Source organism: Orussus abietinus, unplaced genomic scaffold (assembly GCF_000612105.2).
Source record: "Orussus abietinus isolate OABI.00-Male unplaced genomic scaffold, Oabi_2.0 scaffold498, whole genome shotgun sequence".
Taxonomy (NCBI): domain Eukaryota; kingdom Metazoa; phylum Arthropoda; class Insecta; order Hymenoptera; family Orussidae; genus Orussus; species Orussus abietinus.
The window spans coordinates 34481-58454 of record NW_019394649.1 but is presented as its reverse complement, the minus strand read 5'-3'; the positions used below and the strand labels follow the sequence as shown (position 1 = coordinate 58454).

General features: G+C 38.2%; 1 protein-coding gene across 1 annotated transcript in view; it reads right to left on the bottom strand.

The window, feature by feature from the left end:
* Positions 1-4570: 4570 nt before the first annotated feature.
* The window catches only part of LOC105698961 (neuronal calcium sensor 2), a 39574-nt gene continuing 20170 nt past the window's right edge, over positions 4571-23974 (bottom strand). Inside the window, exon 2 of the mRNA XM_023432934.1 lies at positions 4571-5057. Coding sequence (XP_023288702.1) covers positions 4833-5057 — 225 coding nt within the window. The 3' untranslated portion in view covers positions 4571-4832. The remainder of the gene's footprint in view (positions 5058-23974) is intronic.

Sequence of the window (23974 nt, the reverse complement as noted above, 5' to 3'; positions counted from 1 at the left end):
TAGCGAAACGAAAATATTAGAAAAATTTCTCGTGTTTTTTTTATACCTACTAAAGTGTCCGATAATAGTCGTAAAGTAAAATATATAATTTCTCTATATGTTTATAAATTATTGAAACTAAATATGTCATTGAGATTTTCAACAAACATTTCAAATATTTTCGAATGAAATCTACAAGAAATCTTAAAAAATCTGTCGCTTAAAATGTTTAGCAAACATTACAAAGAAATATTTAGATATTATTCTATCCTACTAGGGAATGAATTAAAAAATATTTCTATATTAAATGCTATCGAGTTCTTAACGCCAAGTTCGGGCTTGTTAAACACGTATGAATTAATATTTCCGTATTTAAGAATTCCTTGTAGCCCAGGACCGAGATAGTATAATACATAAATAGAAATGGTTTTCGCAGTTATTCTAATTTTTTTTTCAGATATATTCAAGTCAATTTGATCCTACAATCAGATATCCGAAATATCTTCCGAACTCGACTTCTAGTTCTACCCACAGATCGATTCGGCTATTCGGCACGTAATCTGGTAGCCATTCAACTTCGATTAAGGGAATTGGGACAAAAGGCTATCATCGATTCCTTTAAACGCCAAATTAGGGCCGATCGGGCGAATCGATGGCGAAAACGTTCGCACCTTCGGCTATAAGGGACGACTACAAGGGCGGTTCGTCAACTCAAGCCGAAACTTTCTCCGGTTTAACTTCCACCGCAATTTAACTTTTCCCGTCTGACCTAGTTACCATTAATTGTTAACGAACTTCGACGGCAGTCGCGGCAATTACGCGAGTACCCGCGTATGCGGGGAAACTACGAGTAGTTTCGGTGCGACTGATCAAAGAACGAAATACCATCGGTACCAGTGATTGCAATCCGAATACCGAAAATTCGTCACCTTTTGCAGCGTAACGTTAACATTTCCCTTTGCATTGTTTTCCGTTAATAGATATCGTGACAATTAAGCGAGTATTCGCTGTGACGGATGGCAAGGATACGCCGAACGGTGTCGACGACGGACACTTGGTTCGGGGGGGGGGGGAATTCCGGGCCCGCAGCGCCCGGACGATTGCTCGTCACCTTCGCCCGATCGTCTAGGCGGATCCGTTCGAGCCACTCAAAATTATTTCCCGGTTTCGGGAACGAGACACAAAGTTGGGCGCCAGGCCTCCCCGGAGGCCAAAAATACTCGACGGCAAACTCTCGAAAATCTCAACAACTTAAAATTCCAACACTCTCGAACAAATCTCGACAAACTNGCCTCCTGGTCCGGCTCCTGGCCGGGTAGTCCTGCTGCCCCTGCGGGCGGCCGCACCCGAGCCTCCAGGGCCCGTCTGCGGCCCGCCCCCGCAGGCAAGGCCACCAGGGGGGTGTAGCAGGGCCGACTTGCCCTCCGGGTGGACCGACGAACGGGCCGTGGCACCGCGGCTGATGAGCTCGGTCCTGGAGCTCCTGACCGCCGAGGCTTCCTCGACGGCTTCTTTCTTCCCAGCCGGGGCGACGAGCGGTAGCGCGCGCGCGAGCGCGACCTCCGAGAGGTCGCCGGTGTTGACACTCCGGCCTAGCGACCGGAGCCGCGCGACGCGATACAAAAGATTTCGCGAGCCCTCGATCACCTCGCCGAATATTCCTTCCGAATATCGGCTAGTGCTCGAGAGCACGCCCGGGAACTCAAAAAGAAAACAGCAAATGAATGATTCCTTAGAGGAAATTGGGAAGAGTTCCCGCGGATCGCTAAATTAGGCTGTAATAAAATTTTAATGGATTATTGAATAAGCCTTCTCTCCCTCTCCCCCGCGGGTCGGTGACCGTCGGACCTCGGACCCTGCAACCAAAGACTGCAAAAAAAAACATGTCGGCAGAAATTTGGGGCCGCCATGGGGTGGCAAAATATACCACGTCACATCGCATATGAGGGGAAACTACGAGTAGTTTCAGTGCGACTGATCAAAGAACGAAATACCATGGGTACCAGTGTCTGTAATCCGAATACCGAAAATTCATCGCCCGATGCAGCGCAATGTGAACATCTCTCTTTGCATTGTTTTTCGTTAATAGATATCGTGGAAATTATGTGAGTACTCGCGTATGCGGGGAAACTACGAGTAGTTTCAGTGCGACTGATCAAAGAACGAAATACTATCTGTACCACTGTCTGTAATCCGAAAATTCGTCGCCCTATGCAGCGCAACGTTAACATCTCTCTTTGCATTGTTTTCCGTTAATAGATATCGCGGAAATTATGCGAGTACTCGCGTATGCGGGGAAACTACGAGTAGTTTCAGTGCGGCTGATCAAAGAATAAAGTACCATCTGTACCGCTGTGTGTAATTCGAATACCGAAAATTCGTCACCTTTTGCTGCACAACGTTAACATTTCTCTTTGCATTGTTTTTCGTTAATAGATATCGCAGCAATTATGCGAGTACTCGCGAATGCGGGGAAACTACTAGTAGTTTTAGTGCGACTGATCAAAGAATGAAGTGCTTCCCTATCTGTAATTCGAATACCGAAAATTCATTACTAATTCCTGCACAACGTTAACATTTCTCTTTGTATCATTTTCCGTTAATAGATATCGCGGCAATTACGTAAGTACTCGCGTATGCGGGGAAACTACTAGTAGTTTCAGTGCGACTGATCAAAGAATGAAGTGCTTCCCTATCTGTAATTCGAATACCGAAAATTCATTATTATTTCCTGCACAACGTTAACATTTCTCTTTGCATTGTTTTCCGTTAATAGATATCGAAATCCAGCCCATATTTCTGATAGATATACTTTTTTTTTTTATTAAAAATACTTTTTCAAAGCAAACGGCGAAACACGGTGTAATATCCATGTGTTAATTTAGAGTTTAAATTATTTTCAAACAAGCTTCTTAGTAGTTGTAAAACCAAGTTTCACGAGAGAAATTCACACCACAAATTTGTTACATTTTTTATTACTAGTCAATGGGAATTTTCAATACTCAGTAGTCGATACAGTAGTTTTAGTCGCGTCATGGTCAGCCGGACTGCGAGTGTGGAACTTCTCTATATGTCAGAGATTGTACATTTTAAAAACTGCAATAATTGCAATTAAACGCTGAATACCTCTAATATAAATAATAAGTGAATACGTAATTCGTGTTACGCCCTATCTCAAATAATGAACAATGAACGTCTCAAACATTTTGCATTATTAATATTTAGTAATGACAAAATATCGTATGATGTACGAATGAAATTAAGGAAAGTTATTAAACGATATGTCATTCAGATTAAGAATGTTAAGCAATATACTGCCTGCGTGTAATGTCACAAGGTTAATTAAATTCGTTTCCACTGCATTGCAGTGGAGCATGCCGCTCTTTGATCAGCCATGAGGAAACTATTAGTACTTTAGAATCATTATAAGACCTAATTGTCCATTAATAAAAAAAATATATATCGTGTATCGTAGGGTGTGCAACATTGAAGTAAATATATAGAGTGATCCTAATTTAAATATTGAAATTTTAGTAACAAATTTATAAGAAAACTCCTATAGAAATTTTCCCGTTTTTGCTACCTTTTAGAAAAAAAGGTAAAATCCTCCTAAACCAAAAATTCACAATTTTTTCGAACATCTATGCCTTGCACAATTTCATTATTTAAATTCCGTACCTTTTTTTAACGTTAACTTTCCTTTCACGCATTCCTTCAACCCATCACTGTTATCCCCGTGTTGCTAGAATTTTATTCTGCACAAGCTTTCAGTAATTATAATATATTAATAACGCGTCAACTAAAGCAGGCTCGAGCGAATTCTCCGTGCAATCACGGCAATTGTGTCTTTATCGATGCATGAGGGGAAATCACTTTTGGGAACAAATATAACAGGTCAAAGGACAAAGTAGACCACTAGAATGCTCATTGAACATTAAAATTTCATAATTTTCAGTTATTACTCCTTTACGACTATTAGAGTTGTTTCGGACGTGGCTTTTCGGTTCAAGAATTTTCCCGACAGGAAAATGCTAACATACTTTATCTTTATAACGTCTCAGACCCGACCAATAATTGCAATTATGCCTTCACTTACGTACAAAGCGTAATTACACGCGGTTTTGACATGGCAGATCAAAGAGCGACATACGCCATTATAATGCAGTCTGAGTACCGGAACTTGGTAACATTGTTAATTTTATTACCCTAGACCTGCTCAAGTGATGATTAATAACCTTTGTAGAAGTGTTAAATTAATCCCAGGTTATTCTTAGAAATAATATATTATACGATCGCAATTCATTATCCATTATGAATAACTTTATAATGGTTTATCCTCATATCTCACTTTTAGCGTTAAAAGAAGTCTTTTAACCACTTAAAGACTACAGACAAAAGACGTCTTTTAATTTTAAAAGTGAGGTATCAATGTGAACCTATGTTCATAATTTAACATTTTCCAATAATTAACGTTACATCAATTTCCTTCGATTTGTCTTCAATATAAGATGTAAGGTTCCCTTCTCGTACATACCTTTATAATATAGGAGAACAATGCAGTGATATTTGTAACGTAATTTACTAATCCTTCGTTTTTTAAAGAGGGTTGTTGCAATCGTATAGAAAAAAAACCCCAACGATGCTATAGTGAAATACATTTGTGCAATTATTTTGTACTAAGTTTATTGTCAAACAGGGCTGTCGAGATATTTTTGCACCAGTTCAATTCTCATCTTCCGAGCAATCGAACATTTTACCGTGAAACGATATCTGTCGAGGTATGTCGCAGCTCTTTATCGAGCTCCATGTCGTGATGGAAGATGTATCGTTTATTATCTCGACAAAACCGTGCACTATATCCGCCCGTTGAGTCCACTGTCAAAATGTCTGAAGATCCGCCATTCCTCTCGAAATGTCGGTAAAAGAACTCTTACCTTAAAGTCGATGTATCCATTCTTGTCCATGTCGAATGTGCGGAATACGTGGTCGCAGAATTCCTCCGCATTGCCAGAGGGAAAAAACATTTTGTACATGTCGACAAACTTTGCCGGCGTTAGTCTGCCGTTTGGACAGTCTTGCTGCAACAAAAAGGAAATTCGCACATGACATACATTGCATGACCTTGCTACTCATTTTTTTTATGAAGTGATTTGAAATTAAGAGTTTCACAAGCTTCGTTTCCATTATTCATCCCTTTCTTTAATTAAGTGAAAAAGATAGTGACATACAAAACGTATCGTATTTTACGGAAATATAGTTGCATAAACGTAAGCGTTACACCAATAAATAAACATAAAAATCATCATGAATTAGACAGGTTTTTCAAAGCATATTGAATAAATTCCTTCAAGGTGTATTTCGCATCCCTCGGTTTTAATTAATTAATTAATTAAACCCAACGTGATAGTACCAATTTGTAATCGATTTCATAAATAGGATAAATAAATAACATTGTAAGTGAAAATTTATCACGGAATGCTGAGTTGAAATTCCTTTGTTTTCTGTGCATTATAGCGTATCTTTTGAGATATAGCATTTAAGATGATAAGAAAGAGTTAGCCTACCTATTTCTTTCATATCAGCTTAAGCTTCTTTTCTTAAGAAAAATTTCCTTTAATAAAAAAAAAAAATTATAAATCATGAATATATTAGATTTAGGATTAAGTTCCCACCGTTTTAATTACGTTACGTTACGTTAATAACTGCGGGAACTTATTTCTCAACCTAATAATTAAACGTCTAATTGAATCGCGAGGAAATCGCGTTATCTCGAAGGATTGAAAGATTACGCCGGATGTTACGATCGTAGAATGCATTCGTTTAGACGTTGCAGTTTAGAGCACAGCTTAACTGAAATTAATCCATTAAAACTTATTGTTAAGTGAAGTTTAGAGGAGCACAATCTCGAGTAAGTCGTAATTATGTAAATTCATCCGTGGAAGCGCTCGCGATATCATCGCATTAAAGTTCCATCAGGACAAGATGCAGGAAGTTGCTATGACTGAAAGTACGATCTTGCGAGATTAGCTCAATTCCTCTCTGGTATGGAATGCACTACTGAGAATGCGAGTTGAACTAAACCGTTGAATATTGCATGAGTTTAAAAATAGGGCCCTGTTTTTAAAGAAGAAATGCAAAAAAGACGCAGCGTCCCGGGTATGTACAAAATTATTCCACGCAATCCTCGTGGCCTTGGCAGGACTATTTTGCAAGTATATCATTTTTATTAATGTAATAACTCAAAGTTGTTACCACGCATGATGTATGCAAATGATTTAAAATTGTGGGAGTTGTCATTAGCATGTCAGAAATCCTCGTAGCCTCGGCAGGACTATTTTGTAAGTATATATTTTTTATTACTGTAATAACTCAAAGTTGTTACCACGCATGATGTATGCAAATGATTTAAAATTGTGGGAGTTGTCATTAGCATGTCAGAAACGATCTAGAAATGTAGCGAGAATCTGGCCACGAGACGCGAGAGTAATTCCCATGCCTCGGAATAATTCAATTTTATAAATAATTGAACTTCAGATTATCTGAAGAAAATCCGCCGTGACGTGGAGATAGTTCTTTTGAGAGGATAATGCTAAGTACGGTTAATATGCTTTTAAATATAAAAAGAAAAGCTAATAAGTACCTACGCCTGTGAACAGAAGTTAGAAAATGACATTATTTAATTTTTATTTAAATATTGCATCTTCAGTTTTTATTCAGCATACTGTCCCATCACTTATGATAGAGCAATTCCCACTCAAACGAAACTCAATCAATCACTGACCATTATAAGTCTTTTAAACAGTACTTTTATAAACTGGTCCGAAATTATTCACGAGTACATTGGTAAAGTCTCGAAATAATTTTCCATGGTCTTGGTGCAAATCTTCCAACATCAGACTCAAGGTAATAAAAACATGTACTATGCAAAAATTGTTTGGAATAATGTAAAATCAAAGATTTTCAGAGACCGTCCATTGGGGCATCGAGAAACCGCGTTTACGGGAAATAATACCAATTTGCAAAAACGCGGTTTGCATTCTGCATGGCAGAATAAATACTCCGGGGTGGCGTACTCAAGACTTCAAACCTTCCAACATGTAATTACCGTACCCATGCACTACCCTGTAATTTGGTCCCATGAAAAGCGCAAAGTGGCTTAATTCTACACTTCGAAAAAGCTTTCATTGCGTGACCAGGTTTCGAAAATGGATCTCTCTCTCTCTCTCTCTCTCTCTCTCTCTCTCTCTGGAGGCAATTTGTCGAGGTGGAAGAGCTCTTTCATCAGGAATCGGCTTTCATCTTCGGGGTTCACCTACGTCCTTCGTCTTCCTCAGGACGTTTTTCTCCCTCCTTTTTTTCCTAACGCCAACCATCTACGTGAAAAAGGTCCTTTGAATGCAGCCCGAGCTGGAATGAATAGCTTCTCGCTTTTCTATTCTAAGTGGATTGTGAAGGAGGTTTCCTTTCTTTTGGACTAGCCTTCAATAGGTATTTTACAAATCAGCTCTCACGTTCAAATTTTCGCTCGCTGAAAATGTCACGAGCAGTAAGCCGGATAAAAGTTCAAGAATATCGTTATTGTACCCGTGATCACGTCTGAAGATTGGGCATTCAACGTTGTTGCAAATATGAAATTTACTTGTCCAATTGATAAGGTCACATCCAAATTTAACATGCTACTTTTCTTACTACTTTACCATAATACTTTACATACTACTTTATAAATACATACTACCATAACATAACTATTTAGTCGTCATGTTATCATATTTTAAAATAACATCCGAGGAGAATTTACGCAGCTTCTTGCATTATTTTATTAATTAATAATACGAATGTAAAAACTCTGAACGAGGTTCTGTGACGTCCCGTGTTGAGATATGTTTATATATAAATGTATACATGCATATATTGTATTAATATACTGTTAAAATATTCAATAATAGTTAAGATTATTCCACATTCATTTTTTTACGCTTATTAATAATAGGAAATATCCGGAGGCTACATATTCAGTTAACTTTTTTAAGGTCCTAAGTCATTACGTCTAGTCTTACTAGTCAACGTAGGTATTCCAAAAAATCTTCTTTATTGACGTCGATCAAGTTCCTCGTATTTCCATCGTATTGGTATAGAAGCGCACAAAACACTTTTTTTGCCTTTATCCCGTTCAAATGCGAGTTTATCGATTACCAGAGTGTTCTAAATTGTCGAAAAATTGTCCTGACCGTTTCGTTTCTCATATCGGTGCCTTCGATAATAGTATATTGATCGAAATATGACAGCTCGACGCCATTTTGGTTCTGGCCTGGGCTAAGTTAAAAAATTATTTCCAAAAATCCAAATTTTGAATGTGTCATGACAACTCTTAGATGATCACGAGTCATGTGTCAATGTTTCGGACATTTTGGTCCAATACCCTTAAAAAAAAAAGTGTTGTATTCGAATCGACTGATTTGAAGGGGTTTCACTTCACCTTAAGATGTCCAATTAGAATTTCGGTTATTGCGGTAAGGGAAATGCTATTTACGGAGTAAAAACAGATTGATATAGCAGGAAACGCTTGCAATGAAAAGCTTCGCGTTTTCTATTGTAATCTCGGGTCTTAAGACTTAAGTGAGCCTCAATAGCTCTTTTACAAATCGGCAGTGACAATGAAGTTTTGGCTCGCCGAGAATGCCACGAGCTGCGAGCAATCTCATTCTGAAGTAGCTCTTGTTATATCCGTGACTGCGCCAACTACGAGACTTGCACTTTAAGCACGAAACTTCAAGCTCTGCAACGCAATTGCATAGCGAGATACGTAGATACACGATGAAATATGAAATGAAATTAATGTACATTACAATGTTTGCATCTAACAAAGAAACATTCCCAAGTGCCCGCCGCCGATCTTACTGAATTTCATATATGTTAAAGACCACAAAAATCTAAGAGACACGTGTTTTTTTATCTGCAATGGTCCACATCAAGGGGTGAAACAACCCCCCAAAGTTTAGCGAAAATTCTATTTTTATATTAATTTTCGTAGACGCAGAGGAGGGATTTCGACGAAACTTGACATAAACGTATTCTGTATAAGGACGGTGAAAACACAATATTGTCCGGTAATGCTACATCACATTTAAGGGGTGAAATAATCCCTCAAAGTTTGGCGAAAATTCTATTTTTATATTAACTTTCGTAGAAACAGAGGAGGGATTTCAACGAAACTTGACATAAACGTATTCTGTATAAGGACGGTGAAAACACAATATTGTCCAGTAATGCTACATCACATTTAAGGGATGAAATAATCCCTCAAAGTTTGGCGAAAATTCGATTTTTATATTAATTTTCGTAGAAGCACAGGATGAATTTCGACGAAACTTGACATAAACGTATTCTGTATAAGGACGGTGAAAACAATATTGTCCATGAATGCTACAGCATCTCAAGGGGGTGAACTACCCTCCAGGTTTTTTTGTAATATCTATTAACACGTTCCCTGCCGCGTGGGGCGTATGCGCCCCACGTTGAACTTTCCGTTCAAGCCATTTGGTATTATCATTGTAAAATGAAGAATTTTTTAAAAATTCATTATGCAGTCAATTATGGGCATATTAATACTATTGCTGATGCGCTTATTTGACTGTGGGGCGTATACGCCCCACGCGGCCTGAACGGAAAGTCTTCAAAAAACGGTCTGGCAGGGAACGTGTTAAACAAGCACTCCTACTTAAGTTCCACTTATGCCGTGTGATTGCTCACGAAAAATGAGGAAATACGTGTTTTTTGCTTTTTGTCAAAAAACATTTATACATCGGTTGAAAAGAATGGATGTAAGTGGTGTATGAGTATATCCTGACTATCTTAATTAGGATATATATATCCGACATTCATTCAAATTTTAGAATTCTGTAAATTTAATCAAATTCACGTATTCGGAAGAAATAGGAATTTTCGTAGAAGTCTCGTCAATTTTGAAGGCCTGCGTTTATGGGGAAAGACGTTTGATTAAGTTTTCCGAATTCGGCAGGAGCCGGATGGAAATGAACTTCGAAAGTCCGAATTTATCGGGAAGTCAAACGTCCATAAAAAATTCATAATTGGGAGTGAAATGCTCCGGATCGACGAGCGAAAATGGACGGCGGCGAAAGTGGGCCTCTATTTAATCGAGTAGCCCCGACAGCTTTTTCACGAGCTCCCCTTGACTTCAGGATGACAGATAACCAAGCTCGAAATTTGACGTCGAAAAAATGGAACTACTTGAAACTGCAGTATGCCATCGCTCTCACTCGTCTGGGTATCGCACGATTCTTTCCCTCCAATTAGAAAAACATCCGCATCTTGTATTCTAAGGGCTCGATGCGATTCAATTATTCCAAAAATATTGTTCGTCACTTTTTATGGGAACATAACGTCGAAACAATGGAACTACTTGAAACAGCAGTTTGCCATCGCTCATTCGTCTAGATATCGTACAATTCATCCTCTCCAATTAGAAAAACATCCGAATTGTGTATTCTAAGGGCTCGATGCGATTCAATTATTCCACAAATATTGTTCTTCATTTTTGATGAGAACATAACGTAAAAAAAATGGAACTACGTGAAACAGCAGGGCACTATCGTTCACTAGTCGGGGTATCGCGCATATGACAAGGAAAAGATCATTTCCACTCATGCCTCGCTTCAATCGGACGGCAACTTCACCCTCATTAAAATTACCTTCTTTACGTCCTTCATACGCAAGATACTATTCTCTTCTGTACTGAAATTTCCCATTCAAAATGAAGCTGTTTCAAACACTCAATTCATCTAGGTTTTATCCAATCATTCCCCCCTCTCCCGAAAATGCATCCATTTTTTTTAGAATTAGATTCATTTAGGACCAGTAAATTTAAATGTCCCAGAAATATGGTTTTTCGTTAGTTACAGTAAATGCATCGCAGAAAACTGAATTATTTGTACAATGATGGATTATGCTGGATTAATCATAGGATATCACGGCTTCTATTTTACTTGTTAAAAGTTTGTTAAAACTCGCGATTCATTATCCTCCTCTCGTCCCCTCTTTAATACAGTGAACGCGCACAAAGCTCTCAGCTTTTGAAACAATTAGATCCCGCTTTGAAGAATTTTATCTAATTTCTGATATCCTTTAACCCTTCGGTGCATCTTCATCGTTAATAAGGAGAAATGAGATCCACCCAAAATTGAATAGCGAGAATTAGTCTCCGTGTACTTGAAAGTACTTTGGAAATAAGAAGCTTTCTAAAACTAACTTCTTCGATGTATATATGGATTTATATATATATTACGTCTTATGACCGGAAATCTAGCCTTTGGGTGTATCTAAAATAGAGTTCATAGATATCTACACATATATCTTACATACGTTCAATAAACATTTATATACGATTAATTTACGGATATTCCACGTTCAGCGATGCCTGGGAGATAACTTGAGAAATCATGAATCTTGTGAAACTCTGTCTTTCATTTAAAACAATGCACAGAAACAAGCTTTACATTTTTAAAATTTTAAATAAGTTCGTACACTGAAAATAATCCATGGAAATTTACATACATTTTTACCCATTACATCACTGATGTTTTGCACAAAAAAAGAAGGAAAGGGAAAAACTACGAATCTGAACATGTATAAATGCCCGTGACATCGTTTATTAACTGCATTACTGCATTTTTACTTGAATGAAATGTAACATTGCGATCCCCGGCCGCGAGCTAGTTCGAGCTGCCGAGCGGCCCGGCGGCCCGAGTGGGCGGGGCCAACGCGAGAAGAGCCAATCAGGGATAGGGTCGCGGCCGGGGACCGAGGCCCGGCCAGCGGCCCGGCAGTCGCCCCGGAAAATCTGTCGCGATAGGACCGCGGACGAAGTTAAGAGAATGGAGAGTAACGCGAGGGACGTTTTATGCGTTACGTTTAAAATGTACGCCAACGTGGGGCAATAATTCTCAATCGATGGCATTCTCGATCGGAAAGAGATTCTGGGGAGGCTCAGGAGATAACCGGGAGGTGCCCGCGTAGTTTTCGTGCCGACACGTGGTGGACTCGAAGTACGTCGCAGGGATCGCGGGTCGCGAGTGCCGTGGATAAAACATCGTTCATGAAAGGAAGAGGAAGCGGAAGCAGCAGAGGCATGCAGCCAATTCCATCTTCGGGGCGGAGGAGCAGATGGAGCCGAGGCTTGAAACCCCCAGGTCTCCTTCGGGAGGGATCTCCTGGGGGTGAACGGCACGAAGTAGACGAATCGTCCCGTCGGTGAGTTTGAATGTCACGTTCCTCCGGCCTCCTCATGCCGAAGGACGAAAGGTCCGTACCGGCACGGAGGCTGGTTGTATGTTTACAAGTTCATTCGAGGGGCCGCGAGTCGACGGGACGACCTCTCGTCGACTCGCGAGTGGTCGTACTGCTTTTCATTGTTTTTTCATGTGCCATTTTAGACTAGGAATAGATTTCTCCCGGGTCCGCGTTAGTTTTTGGATCGCGATTCTTAATCGAGTGCCGGGAAGTCGGACGACCCTCCGACTTCGGGGCCGTCGGTTCCGCGGAATCTCTGTGGATGATTAAAAAAAGACGTGGGAGAAGTGCCTCGCGAGGAGCCGGACCCGTGTCGAGGGGGCATTTCGATGTGCCTGCGTCCTAGAGTCGCCGCCTCGACGAGGGGGTCGGCTTCAGGGTTTTCAGGTTTTTTCGACCAAGCCTTCCACTACCCTGGGGCCGTAGTGCGAGCTGGGCTTGGCCTTTCTATCTTATTAAAAATGTCAATTATCAATGTCGAGTAGAGTCGGTAGATCGTATTAATGATATCGAAATTAATCAAGCTAGGATTCTTTCAGCGTCATCAACGGTAAGTGTCTCTTCTGTGGCGACGTTCCTTCCTGGCTCCCGCCCTTCGACTCCTCCAGGAGCGAGTCGAACGGCTCAGGGCCAGAGGACGTGGTAAAAAAATTATATAAGCTCCTTCGGTTGCCATCCGGTTTCCAATTGCACGTATTCATTTAATTTCTGTAAATTCGATTATCGATGGCAATCGATGAATGATTTAGGTGAGAGATTTGAACTCGGGGGTCGGAGGCATCCCGGGATGTCCTCCCTAGGATTAGGCTATTTGTCCCCGGGTGGAGTGAGAGAGAATCGTGGAGTGTATGTGTTGGAACGAATGAGGTTGATTTTTTAGATATAGCTAGGGAGGTAGGATAGTTGCCTAGAGTGAATGTCTAGATGTAAGCAGGCAGGGCCAGGGCGAGATCTCTTCCCGGGGGTTTGGGGGGAGATCCCGCACCTGTGATACCTTTACATCGTTCGCGCTTCCGGGAGAGCGGAGGATGTCCGTCCTGCGCTCGGGGTTCTACGCCGAGGGAAGAAATAACTTTCCAGAAAGAGAAATTCATGTAATGTATTTTTTATCGACATTCCGAAAATTTTCAGACCAATTTTGGACATAAACATCTTTTCGTAAAATCACTTCCGCCCGATGTTGACGGGTTACCTCTCTGATTCTTGCACAATCAATTTTCCTGGAGCCAAGAAGTTTCTCTAGCAAGAAACGTCTAGATTGCCGCGAGCCATTCATTTTTATCTGGAAAGTAGATCATTCGCTCGGGGTACTCCCGAACGCCCGCGATTGTGACAATTTTCTTTCAGGGATGCAAATTAATTAGGCCGCGCTTGGGAATCCAGATAAATGTGTAATACGTCCGGACTGCGCATCCTCGGATCGCAGGTCGTCGTTTTACTAGCTCTTGGATCTGCTCGCGGAGTGTTTTTTTTTTTATCGTATATATCAGGGGATTGCCAAGCGTTCGAGACGTAGGGGGCTCTGCCCGAAGAGACTGCAAGAGTCGAAGAGGCTATATGCCGAAGCGGCCCCTTAAGAAGAGGGCAACTATGATGGCCTTCCGTTCTCTCGAACGGACAGTCATGAATTTTTTTGGCCACGTTGTCCCTCATATTTTGTTTCTATATCATTTTGTCAGGATTGACGGAGATAGACGGTGAACCATCGTTGTCATGAGATTTCCTCTAGTCTGCATACAAGTAAGATAAATATTCTAGATTTGTTGTCACTCCAAGTAATCTATAATTGGATACATTTTCACTGGGTAAATTGCACGAGATCGATGTACCGCGAAATAGTATTGGCTTTTAGTCATTTTAGTAAGTTATTAACTCTTTTATCACCGTCTCTTTCTGGCTCTCCCAGTGGTTTCGTTTGTACCTTTTTGTTCCCTTTCAGCTTTAGGTAGGCCACTTCAAAGTATCTGACGACTTCGAGGTGTTTTTACAATGATCTGTTTTGCATATTCTTTTGTGCCCTTTTCCAGGTTTAGGTGGACCACAATAGGATCAATTTCTTTTTTTTTCTCTTTCAAGTCATCGTTGGTAGTTCATCGCTGCAGATCTTGCTGAACTTATTGGTAAGAGATCTTAAAAGATGTTAAACGATGTACTAGGTACCCTGTAAATTTACGTACATGGTAAAGGTCTTACATGCCACGAGATAAATTACAATGTAGCGTTACATTTCATTGAAGTAAAAATGCAGTAATGCAGTTAATAAACGATGTCACGGGCTTTTATACATATTCAGATTCGTAGTTGTTCCATTTTCCTTTTTTTTTGGTGCAAAACTTCAGTGATGTACTGGGTAAAGTGTGTGTAAATTTCCATGGATTACTTTCAGAGTACGAACTTATTTAAAATTTAAAAAATGTAAAGCTCGTTTCTGTGCATTGTTTCAAATGAAAGACAGAGTTTCACAAGATTCATGATTTCTCATTAATTCGTAATACATTGAAATTAAATATATTGATTTAATTAAAATTAATACATTAATTTAAATACATTACTACATTCATATACTATAGAAGGTGTAAAATAACGATATCAACAGAAGTGTTAAATGCGACGTATGGATCAATCGTTTTAAACAAACTGTACGCACTTCATCTACAAATTATTAAGGTTAACCTACGAGTTCATCTAGGATCGCCAACATCCGCAGTAAACTTCGACCATCTGTGGAAACTTTCCGCTTATCGACAGCGCAATTCTCTTAAGTCGATTTATAGAACAAGGAACATTCTCACGGAGGTGATAATGCGCAGCCAACTTCGCAACTCGGAAGTTCTCCAAGAAGTTGGCGCAGCAGGCCAATTACAACTAATTCGAGTTGGCTGGCCTGACTCAGCCAGAATTCGATTAATTGTCAGGAAAGCGAAGTGACCATAATAATCTTGCACGAAATTGTATTTACTGTGACAAAAGAGAGAAAAAAATGTCCGTGAAGTTGGCCCCTACTTTATGGAAAATGAAAAACATTTTTCTTCTACCAGATTGTATTCACTTTGCACCGTGTTGTACCGTTGAAACAATTGTCCTAGCTTCAATAGTTAATAAAAAAAATGTAAATAAGCTGTATATATTGTATATATAAAGTTTACAAAAACCGTGGTACATGGGTATATCCCCACTATCTTTGTTGGGTCATATCGTGATCAACTCATTGTATATAAATCCTGTAAACGTGCTAATTCCTCAAAATATCGTTGGTTTTTATAACATGGAATTATATATAAATAAATTAAAAGAACAGTTTAAAAGACTGAAATTCTTTTGCAACAGATTCGATGGTGATATAACCCAATAAAGATAGTCGGGACATACCCATATATCATCTACATCCATTGTTTTCAATCGATGTATAAATGTTTATTGGCAAATAGGAAAAAACACGTATTTCCTCATTTTTCGTGAGCAATCACACGGCGTAAGCGGAACTTAAGTAGGAGTGCTTGTTTTATAGATATTACAAAAAAATTTCGCCTGAAGGGTACTTCACCCCCTTGAGATGGTGTAGCATTCATGGACAATATTGTGTTTTCACCATCCTTATAAAGAATACATTTATGCCAAGTTTCGTAGAAATCCCTCTCTTGCTTCTACGACGATTAATATCAAAACCGAATTTTCGTCAAACTTTGGGGGGTTGCTGCACCCCTTAAATGTGGGCCATTGTTGATAAGAAAAAATACGTGTCTCTTAGATTTTCGTGTTCTTCAATATATATAAAAATCAATAAGATCGGCGGCGGACGCTTGGGAATGTTTCCTTGTAAGTGAAACATGTTTCTTTCGAAAATAAAAAATTTGAAAGTTTCTGGATAATTCTTAAGTGCTTCCAAGTCATGTGTCAAATTTTCAGACAGTTCGGTCCAACACCCTTAAAAAAAAGCGTCTCATTAGAATCGACGGATTTCAGGGGGGTTTCATTTCACCTTAAAAATTACCGATAATTGCTTATCGAGGCTTTAACGATTGCCCAGAGAATTAATCGTCGTTTTATCGTCATTTCCTTCAGGCGCCGTATGTAAATAAGCATTAAGGCCATTTTGTAATGGGCCCGCGAGAATGCCGGACGGTTTTGCCGACTTAATACATTCCGGAAGCAGTCGGAACGTGCATCGATGCAGCAGGGAGGTTATAAATGCGAGAAGTTCGTGTCTCGCGAGAATGTAGGGTAATAAGGTCTAATACTAGCCGTCGGGTCTAAAATGGATCATCTACGTGTTAGTGAGGGAAAAGGGGAAGTGACTACGAGACGGATGTAAAGGTTTACATTGTAGGGTGGCCCTTTGTTCGATCACAATGGCGCCCTCCCTTATCCCAAGCGAAGTAATCCGATACGTAATTACATTTACTCGGAATAGATTTAGTCCCTCCGATTTTCTTGCATTTTTTCAAAGAGTAAGAGCCTAAGTACTCTAAGATTAAACGCATGAAATAATTCACGGCGAGTCCTAGGAATTTACTAAAAATTAATTTACTCCGAATATTTCTCGAAACGTGCATTGATCGAGAATAAATATGTTCAATTTATTTTATTTTGTTTTTTATTTTTTATATTTATTGTTTTCAATTATCCAGGGGTCTCAAAGGATAATATCTAAAAAAAAACCCGGGATTTGCCACTGGTTATTCAAAAGTTTTGTAATAAATCCTATTGATGTACTAAAATAAAAATGTCCATTAGATATGTTTAAAAACATATATTTAAAGTTTAGAAGTTAAAATTTAGGTTAATATAATTTAAAGTTAAAATTTACAAGTTCGTTCGAATGGCGAAATTTTTAGATATAAAGAATTCAAAGAGTTTTCATCAATTAACTGTTGAAATTACAAAGAAAGTGAGATAAATTTCTCCCCGAGTCCAATTAACTTTTTAATTCCTACATTCACGGGGTACAGCTCGAACCAAGGAAATGTTTATTTAATATCTTTTCGGAAATGTCTTTGACGTTAAGTTGAATCTCCTGCGTAAAAAGTATATTCTACATTCATGGCGTGGTTTTTATCGCCGATATATAACAATGGCCCAACCATTGACATCATTCCGATACTTGGAAGCGTACGTCTACTTGCGGTTATCAGTTACGTCCTGCTTCAATGCTCTTTCATATCAGGTATAGTTACACCAGATGTTCTTCTGGCTATCATAAACAGAAAATGTGTCCACATCAGCTGCAATTTTTCCGGAGATAGCAGAACAGCTGCTATCTCAGGCCGGAATGCCTTTCGTTATATGATAAGCGGGTCTTACCCTGTGACATTTTTCTATCGAGGCATAAAATATTGAACTGATTAAGACGATTTTTTTATGAGGCAAATTTAATGCAAATTTTCCATCACTCTGTCTATCCGGGTTTCTCCCTGCCGAGAAGTGTTTGCGGCCGAATTTCCAAATCCTTGAGATCGCATCGGAAATTCGCACATTTACGGTGTCGGTATATTTTCAATTCGGAGTCGAGAAAAGGGGAGAAAGGAAAAAAGGAGTACGCCCTAAATGCCGGCGACGCAGAAATCGAGGAGGCCAGGAGAAGAGCTCGGTCTGAAGTGATCCCCTAATTGGGGCCGACAAAGACGGAGAAACTAATTACTGGGGCATTCGTTGGTTGCACCCTGGGAGGAACAAGGAAGAATGCACTCCCGGATACGGTCGGTTCCCGGAGGAACAAGGATGGATGAAGTTCGGCAGCGCCCTACAAAACGATTGCATTCTTCCTCTCCTGGAACGAGAGGCGGCATTGAGATTTCATTCCGTCCGAAGCGATTTCAGGAAAGCTCGATTTCCGCCGAAAGCTCGGATAGAGATGTTGCACTTAATGTGCTTCTCTCCTTCCATTTTACCCGGAATCCGGGATTAAAGAGTTATAGGAGAAATGGGATTTTCATGGAAAATGGGCCTTGCCGAAAGACGGTCCTCGAAATTTCGTCCCCGATCGAGCTGGCTCTTGATATTTTTTTTTTTTATAAATGATTTTAAATAATTTTCAAATACAGGAGTCATTAATATTCACAAGAATATGTGAGAAATAATCCGTTAATCTCGATCCGTCAATTATTCACAAATTATAGAATTATCTTGAATTGGAGATTATGCATTATTGTAGTTTCATACGAATGAAAGAAATTAAGATCCATCCGTGTGAACTCTCACCCATATAAGTTTACAGTTTTTTAATTTCTACTGCGGCATCTATGTTGTAGATGTCTACGATATATGTACATATTACGTCCCATATCCGGACATCTCGCCTTTAAGTGTATCTAAAATGGAGTTTATAGATATCTATATATACATCTTACATGCGTTCAATAAACATTTATATATGATTAATTTACGGATATTCCACGTTCCGCGGTGCCTGGGTAATGACATCGTAAATAAAAGACACTTTTAAATTAAGGTTTAAAATAGTCCGGGGCAAAGGACCCTAGTAGCTTAGAATAATTTCTAAATATTTCTTCGTAATCTTTGCTAAATATCTCAAGCCACAGATTTTTTAACATTTCTTGTAGATTTCATTCGAAGATATTTGAAATATTTCTTGAAAATCTCAATGATATATTTAGTTTCAATAATTTACAAACCTATATAGAATTATATTTTTTAACCTAGGAACATAATAAAAATACATTTTTTACTTCACGACTATAATCGGATACTTCATTTGGTATCAAAAAAGACGAGAAATTTTTTTAATACTTTCGTTCCGCTATTTCATAATGGGAGCAAAACGTGTGATTTTGATTTTAAATCTTTTTAAAACGTATATAATGTTTTCGGCAGATAATATTTAAAAAATACTTATATTCAAATGAAACGAAATGTTATGTATATCCGTTAGAAAAATATTGTAAAAACACCCGGAGGTAATATTATACAAATGTTATAAAGATAATATCCAAAAGAAAACGATTTGCAAATATTTCAAATGTGTAGTAAATATTTACAAAATGTAGGATATTCGTTAAATATATAGAAAGTATAGGATAAATAGTTTGGGGACTGGTCAATAAATCTTCCGAACGTTCTGCCAAAAGTCCGTCGACGCCACCGATATTTTTTCACTTCGTCTCCCTTCGACCGATTCGGGAAGGACAAATCGAAAGAATAAATTCCCGGCGAGGGCGACAGTGGAATCCCTAAATCACGAAACCCTCTTGCGTGGTTCTGCCACGAGCATCCTCGAGAGGGAAGTCCGAGGGGATTCGAAAGGAACTATTCGGACCACGAAGAACCTCCCCCCGGGTCGTTTGATTTCTGACCAGTGCCAATAGCACGTAAACCCAGAAGTCTTGAGGTATCTTCTCGAATTCCGTAGGTGAGAGGCAAGAGGCGATAATTCGCTGACGTTCCCGCCCTTCCCAGGGGACTCTATCAGGGTTAGTTTCGAATGAGTGATCAATGCCCTGCAGTAGAACCTAATGAAATTATTCCGAAATTTCACCGATGAAACGATGTTGAAAAAAGGTTACCATGTACCGATGATATGAAAGACGCTGAGAAGTTCGATAAATTAAATTTATTCCGAAACTTCAGCGACGAAATGATATTGAAAAATGATTATTATGTCCCTTAAATTGATATGAAAGACGCTGAGAAGATCGATAATTTAAAATTATTCCAAATTTTCAGCGATGAAACGATATTGAAAAATGATTATTATGTTCCTTAACATGATATGAAAGGCGCTGAGAAGTTCAATCGACGTCCATAAATTAAAATTATTCCGAAATTTTAGCGACGAAACAATATTGATAAATGATTATTATTGTCCTTTAAGTTGATATGAAAGGCGCTGAGAAGTTCGATAATTTAAAATTAGTCGGAAATTTCAGCGATGAAACAATATTGGTAAATGATTATTATGTTACTTAAGATGATATGAAAGGCGCTGAGAAGTTCAATAAATTAAATTTATTCCGAAATTTCAGCGACAAAACGATATTGAAAAATGATTATTATGACCCTTAAGATAATATCAAAGAAGTTGAGAAGTTCGATAATTTAAATTTATTCTGAAATTTCAACGACAAAATGATATTAAAAAATGATTATTATGACTCTTAAGATGATATGAAAGACGCTGAGAAGTTCAATCAACGCCGCTAAATTAAAATTATTCCGAAATTCTAGCGACGAAACAATATTGATAAATGATTATTATGTCCTTTAAGATGATATGAAAGGCGCTGAGAAGTTTAATCGACGTCTATAAATTAAAATTCATATATACCCTGTTTGGTGGTGACGTCATTTTGAATACTCGAGTGGTAACATAAGCGCAAATGATTGATTTTTTCAGTTTCGCGGAGTAACGTTACAAACCAAACCAAATAACAGGCCAAATGTACAGACCAAATAATACTACAATTTTGTAAACAAATTTCATCGAAGCATGCAACTGTGATACATTAAAAAAAAAAAGAAAAACAAGGATAACGAACTTATGGGCGAATACATAGGATTACTTCAAATGGAAAACGAGGGCATAAAGTTGAACGACTCTGTTGTTTAATCATAATTTCGTTCACGACCCAGAAGAAAAAGAAACTGCAGAGGCTTTGTCAAGAAGTAAAAATTTAATCAAAAAGTAAATAGTAAAGATCTAAAATTTAAAAACGTGTACTTCAAAGCAAACAAGATATCGTGTTCCTAACGAAATTCGTGACGCATTTACGGTAACTCCATTTTATACTCCACTTTAAATTCCCGTGGAGAAGATCTCGTCTTAAAATATTCACAATCTGGTGTACTGGTGTACTGGATGTACCGAAGATGCTTGCGTACTCGACAATGAATATTTTAGAGCGAAACCTCCTGGAGGAAAATTCAAGAAAAGAAAAGAAGTCGTTCCGACTGCAAGTTCGAAATCTGGCATGCTTATAAATATAGAAATAAAAACTCGTAGTGTCAGAAGCGTTAGGATTTACGTTTTGAAAATATTACTTCATGTAAAATGAAACGGAAAAAATTGTTAAAGGTGGAGGCGCATTAATGAGGGAGTCTACTTTACTACCGAAGATCTGAAATTTTATACACCGTCCAGGGATTTATAAAACGAGAGAAATCCTAGTGGAATCTATGCGCGCAGTCGCTGGGATTTATGATTTATCGATTTGGGGTCAGAAGATATTTTCCAGCCGCAATTTTGAAGGAACTTCCCATCGGGGGGCTCGAGGGCGATATATTCCCTTAACAGATCATAAAAGTGAGAATATCGAAGGAAAGTCTACACAGGGGAAGCAATTTTTCCCTTACGAGCTTTGCAAGGTACCCTCGGCTCTTACAACCCCTGTCATTTGTCACTTGTGACTGTCTTATTGCAGATTCGAAATGTATTTCTGTTGTACATCCCCCTGAAGAATGTCACCGAACAATCCTGACCGAATTCCCCTCATTCCTTTTTCGTGAAAAAAAAAAATGTATTCATTACTTTCAGTACAATAGAACTAAAGGAAGCGCATTTTTAGTATTATTTGCAGTATGTAGAAGTTAGTCTTCTTTTACGTCGCGATGTATTCTAATGACATCCAGACCAATTTCGAAATTTTCTATAAAAATGGCACAATTTAATCAATTATAAAAGAAAATTTTGGAAAGGACTGAAACTTTTGCATGCCGCTGATATAAACTATAAAGGAAAATCATCCGACATGTTATTATATTTGTATTAGAGGATTGTTCCATTTAAACAATGCGTATTCTTTTTAGTCATAACATCCCTATCAGACATTTCTTCCAATTGTTGTAAGTTATTGCAAAAAAATCTATAAGACCACAATTTTATAACGAACAATGTGTTTTTTCATAAATTTTATTGAACGGGGTGAAATACGTGCCATTGCAAAATTGAGCATTCATTTATAAGTTGAAAAATAAAACGTATTTGTTAGTGTTCATTTTTTAGAAACATTTGGTTGGTGCTGTATGTTGTAGAGGATTGATATTGTAGAAAATAATAGTTGCATATCATGTCTCATTTGTTCGTTTATGTTTTGCAAAATGATCTATGGGATGAGGTCACTCGTGCGCATCCACCGCTTCCGCAAATTAATTACAGTTTCAATTAGGGACCATATTTGCCACTTGCAATCTCCCAATAATTGCTACTTGTAATTGCACATTTTCGCGGGGATTGTCGTCATTCGTTTCATTTAAATTACAGTCCTCATAATCCAGCGAAATCTACCTGCTGTAATTGGACTTGAACCGTGTACTTAACAGCAATTGCATTACCGGTACGAAATCGCAAATCCATTTAATAGTGTTACAATTATTGTAATTACAGTGGGGGAACTATATTAAGATAATTACTCGCGGTGGCACATTTCGAAGGGAAATGCATTCGGGACATTAAATGTCAGTTATTAATTATGTTATTACCACTGCTGCAATGTGACGTCAGCATTTCTTGAATTTATTATTTCATACAGTTTATATCCCTCGAAGTAAAATTATACTATTAATATTTTTAATTTTATATTCTGCGATGATTTTAATTACATAGCTTCATTGTAGTGATATGAAAAATCAAGATCCAGATATTTATTACCAATTTTTTGTTCTTATGAAAATTTGCAATCGGTAGAATTAAAAGTTTAACAAAGAAAATCTTGACGATAAAAATCTGATATGATGAAAAATCTGTATAAAAAAGATGCCGCGAAACGTTTATGACAAGTGATCGAACATAACATATACACATACGTTCAAAAATGAAATACATAAACTGCTAAATATAGATTATTTCTATACATTTAAAAACAATTTCTGAAAAATTACTATATTCTTTCAATTTTTCATAAAAAATATAACGTATCAAGATGAGTTCAACATGCCATGGAATGTACTAAAACAATTTATGAACACTAGCGTTAAATTTAACAAAAACAAAACGGGTTAGTAAACATTTCAAACCAAGAAATTCATACATTCATTTGAAATTACGCCTTTAAGGAGCCGTATTTACACGATTGCACTGAAAATGGGAACTCCGACAGAATAAAGTCACCCAACATATGAACAAAAAAAATTAACAATACCCTCAACAGTTATTAAACATTTACTGCAAGCACGTAAAGCCCAAGTTTTATGACAGAACACCCGATCGATCCGCCATTCGCTTAACATTACTCACTTAACAGCCGCATTGTCAACATTTTCACCTCGAGATATATAAACATTATTTAACAATACCGTACGCAAGCATAAACCGTTATTACCCCATATTCCGAAAATGCCGTGTTTGATGATTAGCTATATCTACGTTTACCGTGCGAACATGAAACGCATAACGATGCATAAATTATTTAGTGTGCATTGAGGGGACATTTGAGGGGTATAGTGTATATTTATGCACGTCCATAGTAAACATTTGCCATCACTTGCACCAGTTCGGGTTTACCGAAACTCGAGTAAAATCTGCTTTTACGAAGCTTGCAGACATTTTGAATGAGTATCTACGCGATCGTGGAAGATCTTCATGACGGATAAGACCATCCCGAAATCGATTTTTCAAGTCGCAAATTTCTAAAGTACAGCACATACTAAATGATATACTCCATATGTCGTTTCCGCAAAATTATTGTTAAAGAATCAAAGTAAAACTTCAGAAATCCTCTCAATTTCCGATTTTTTAGGC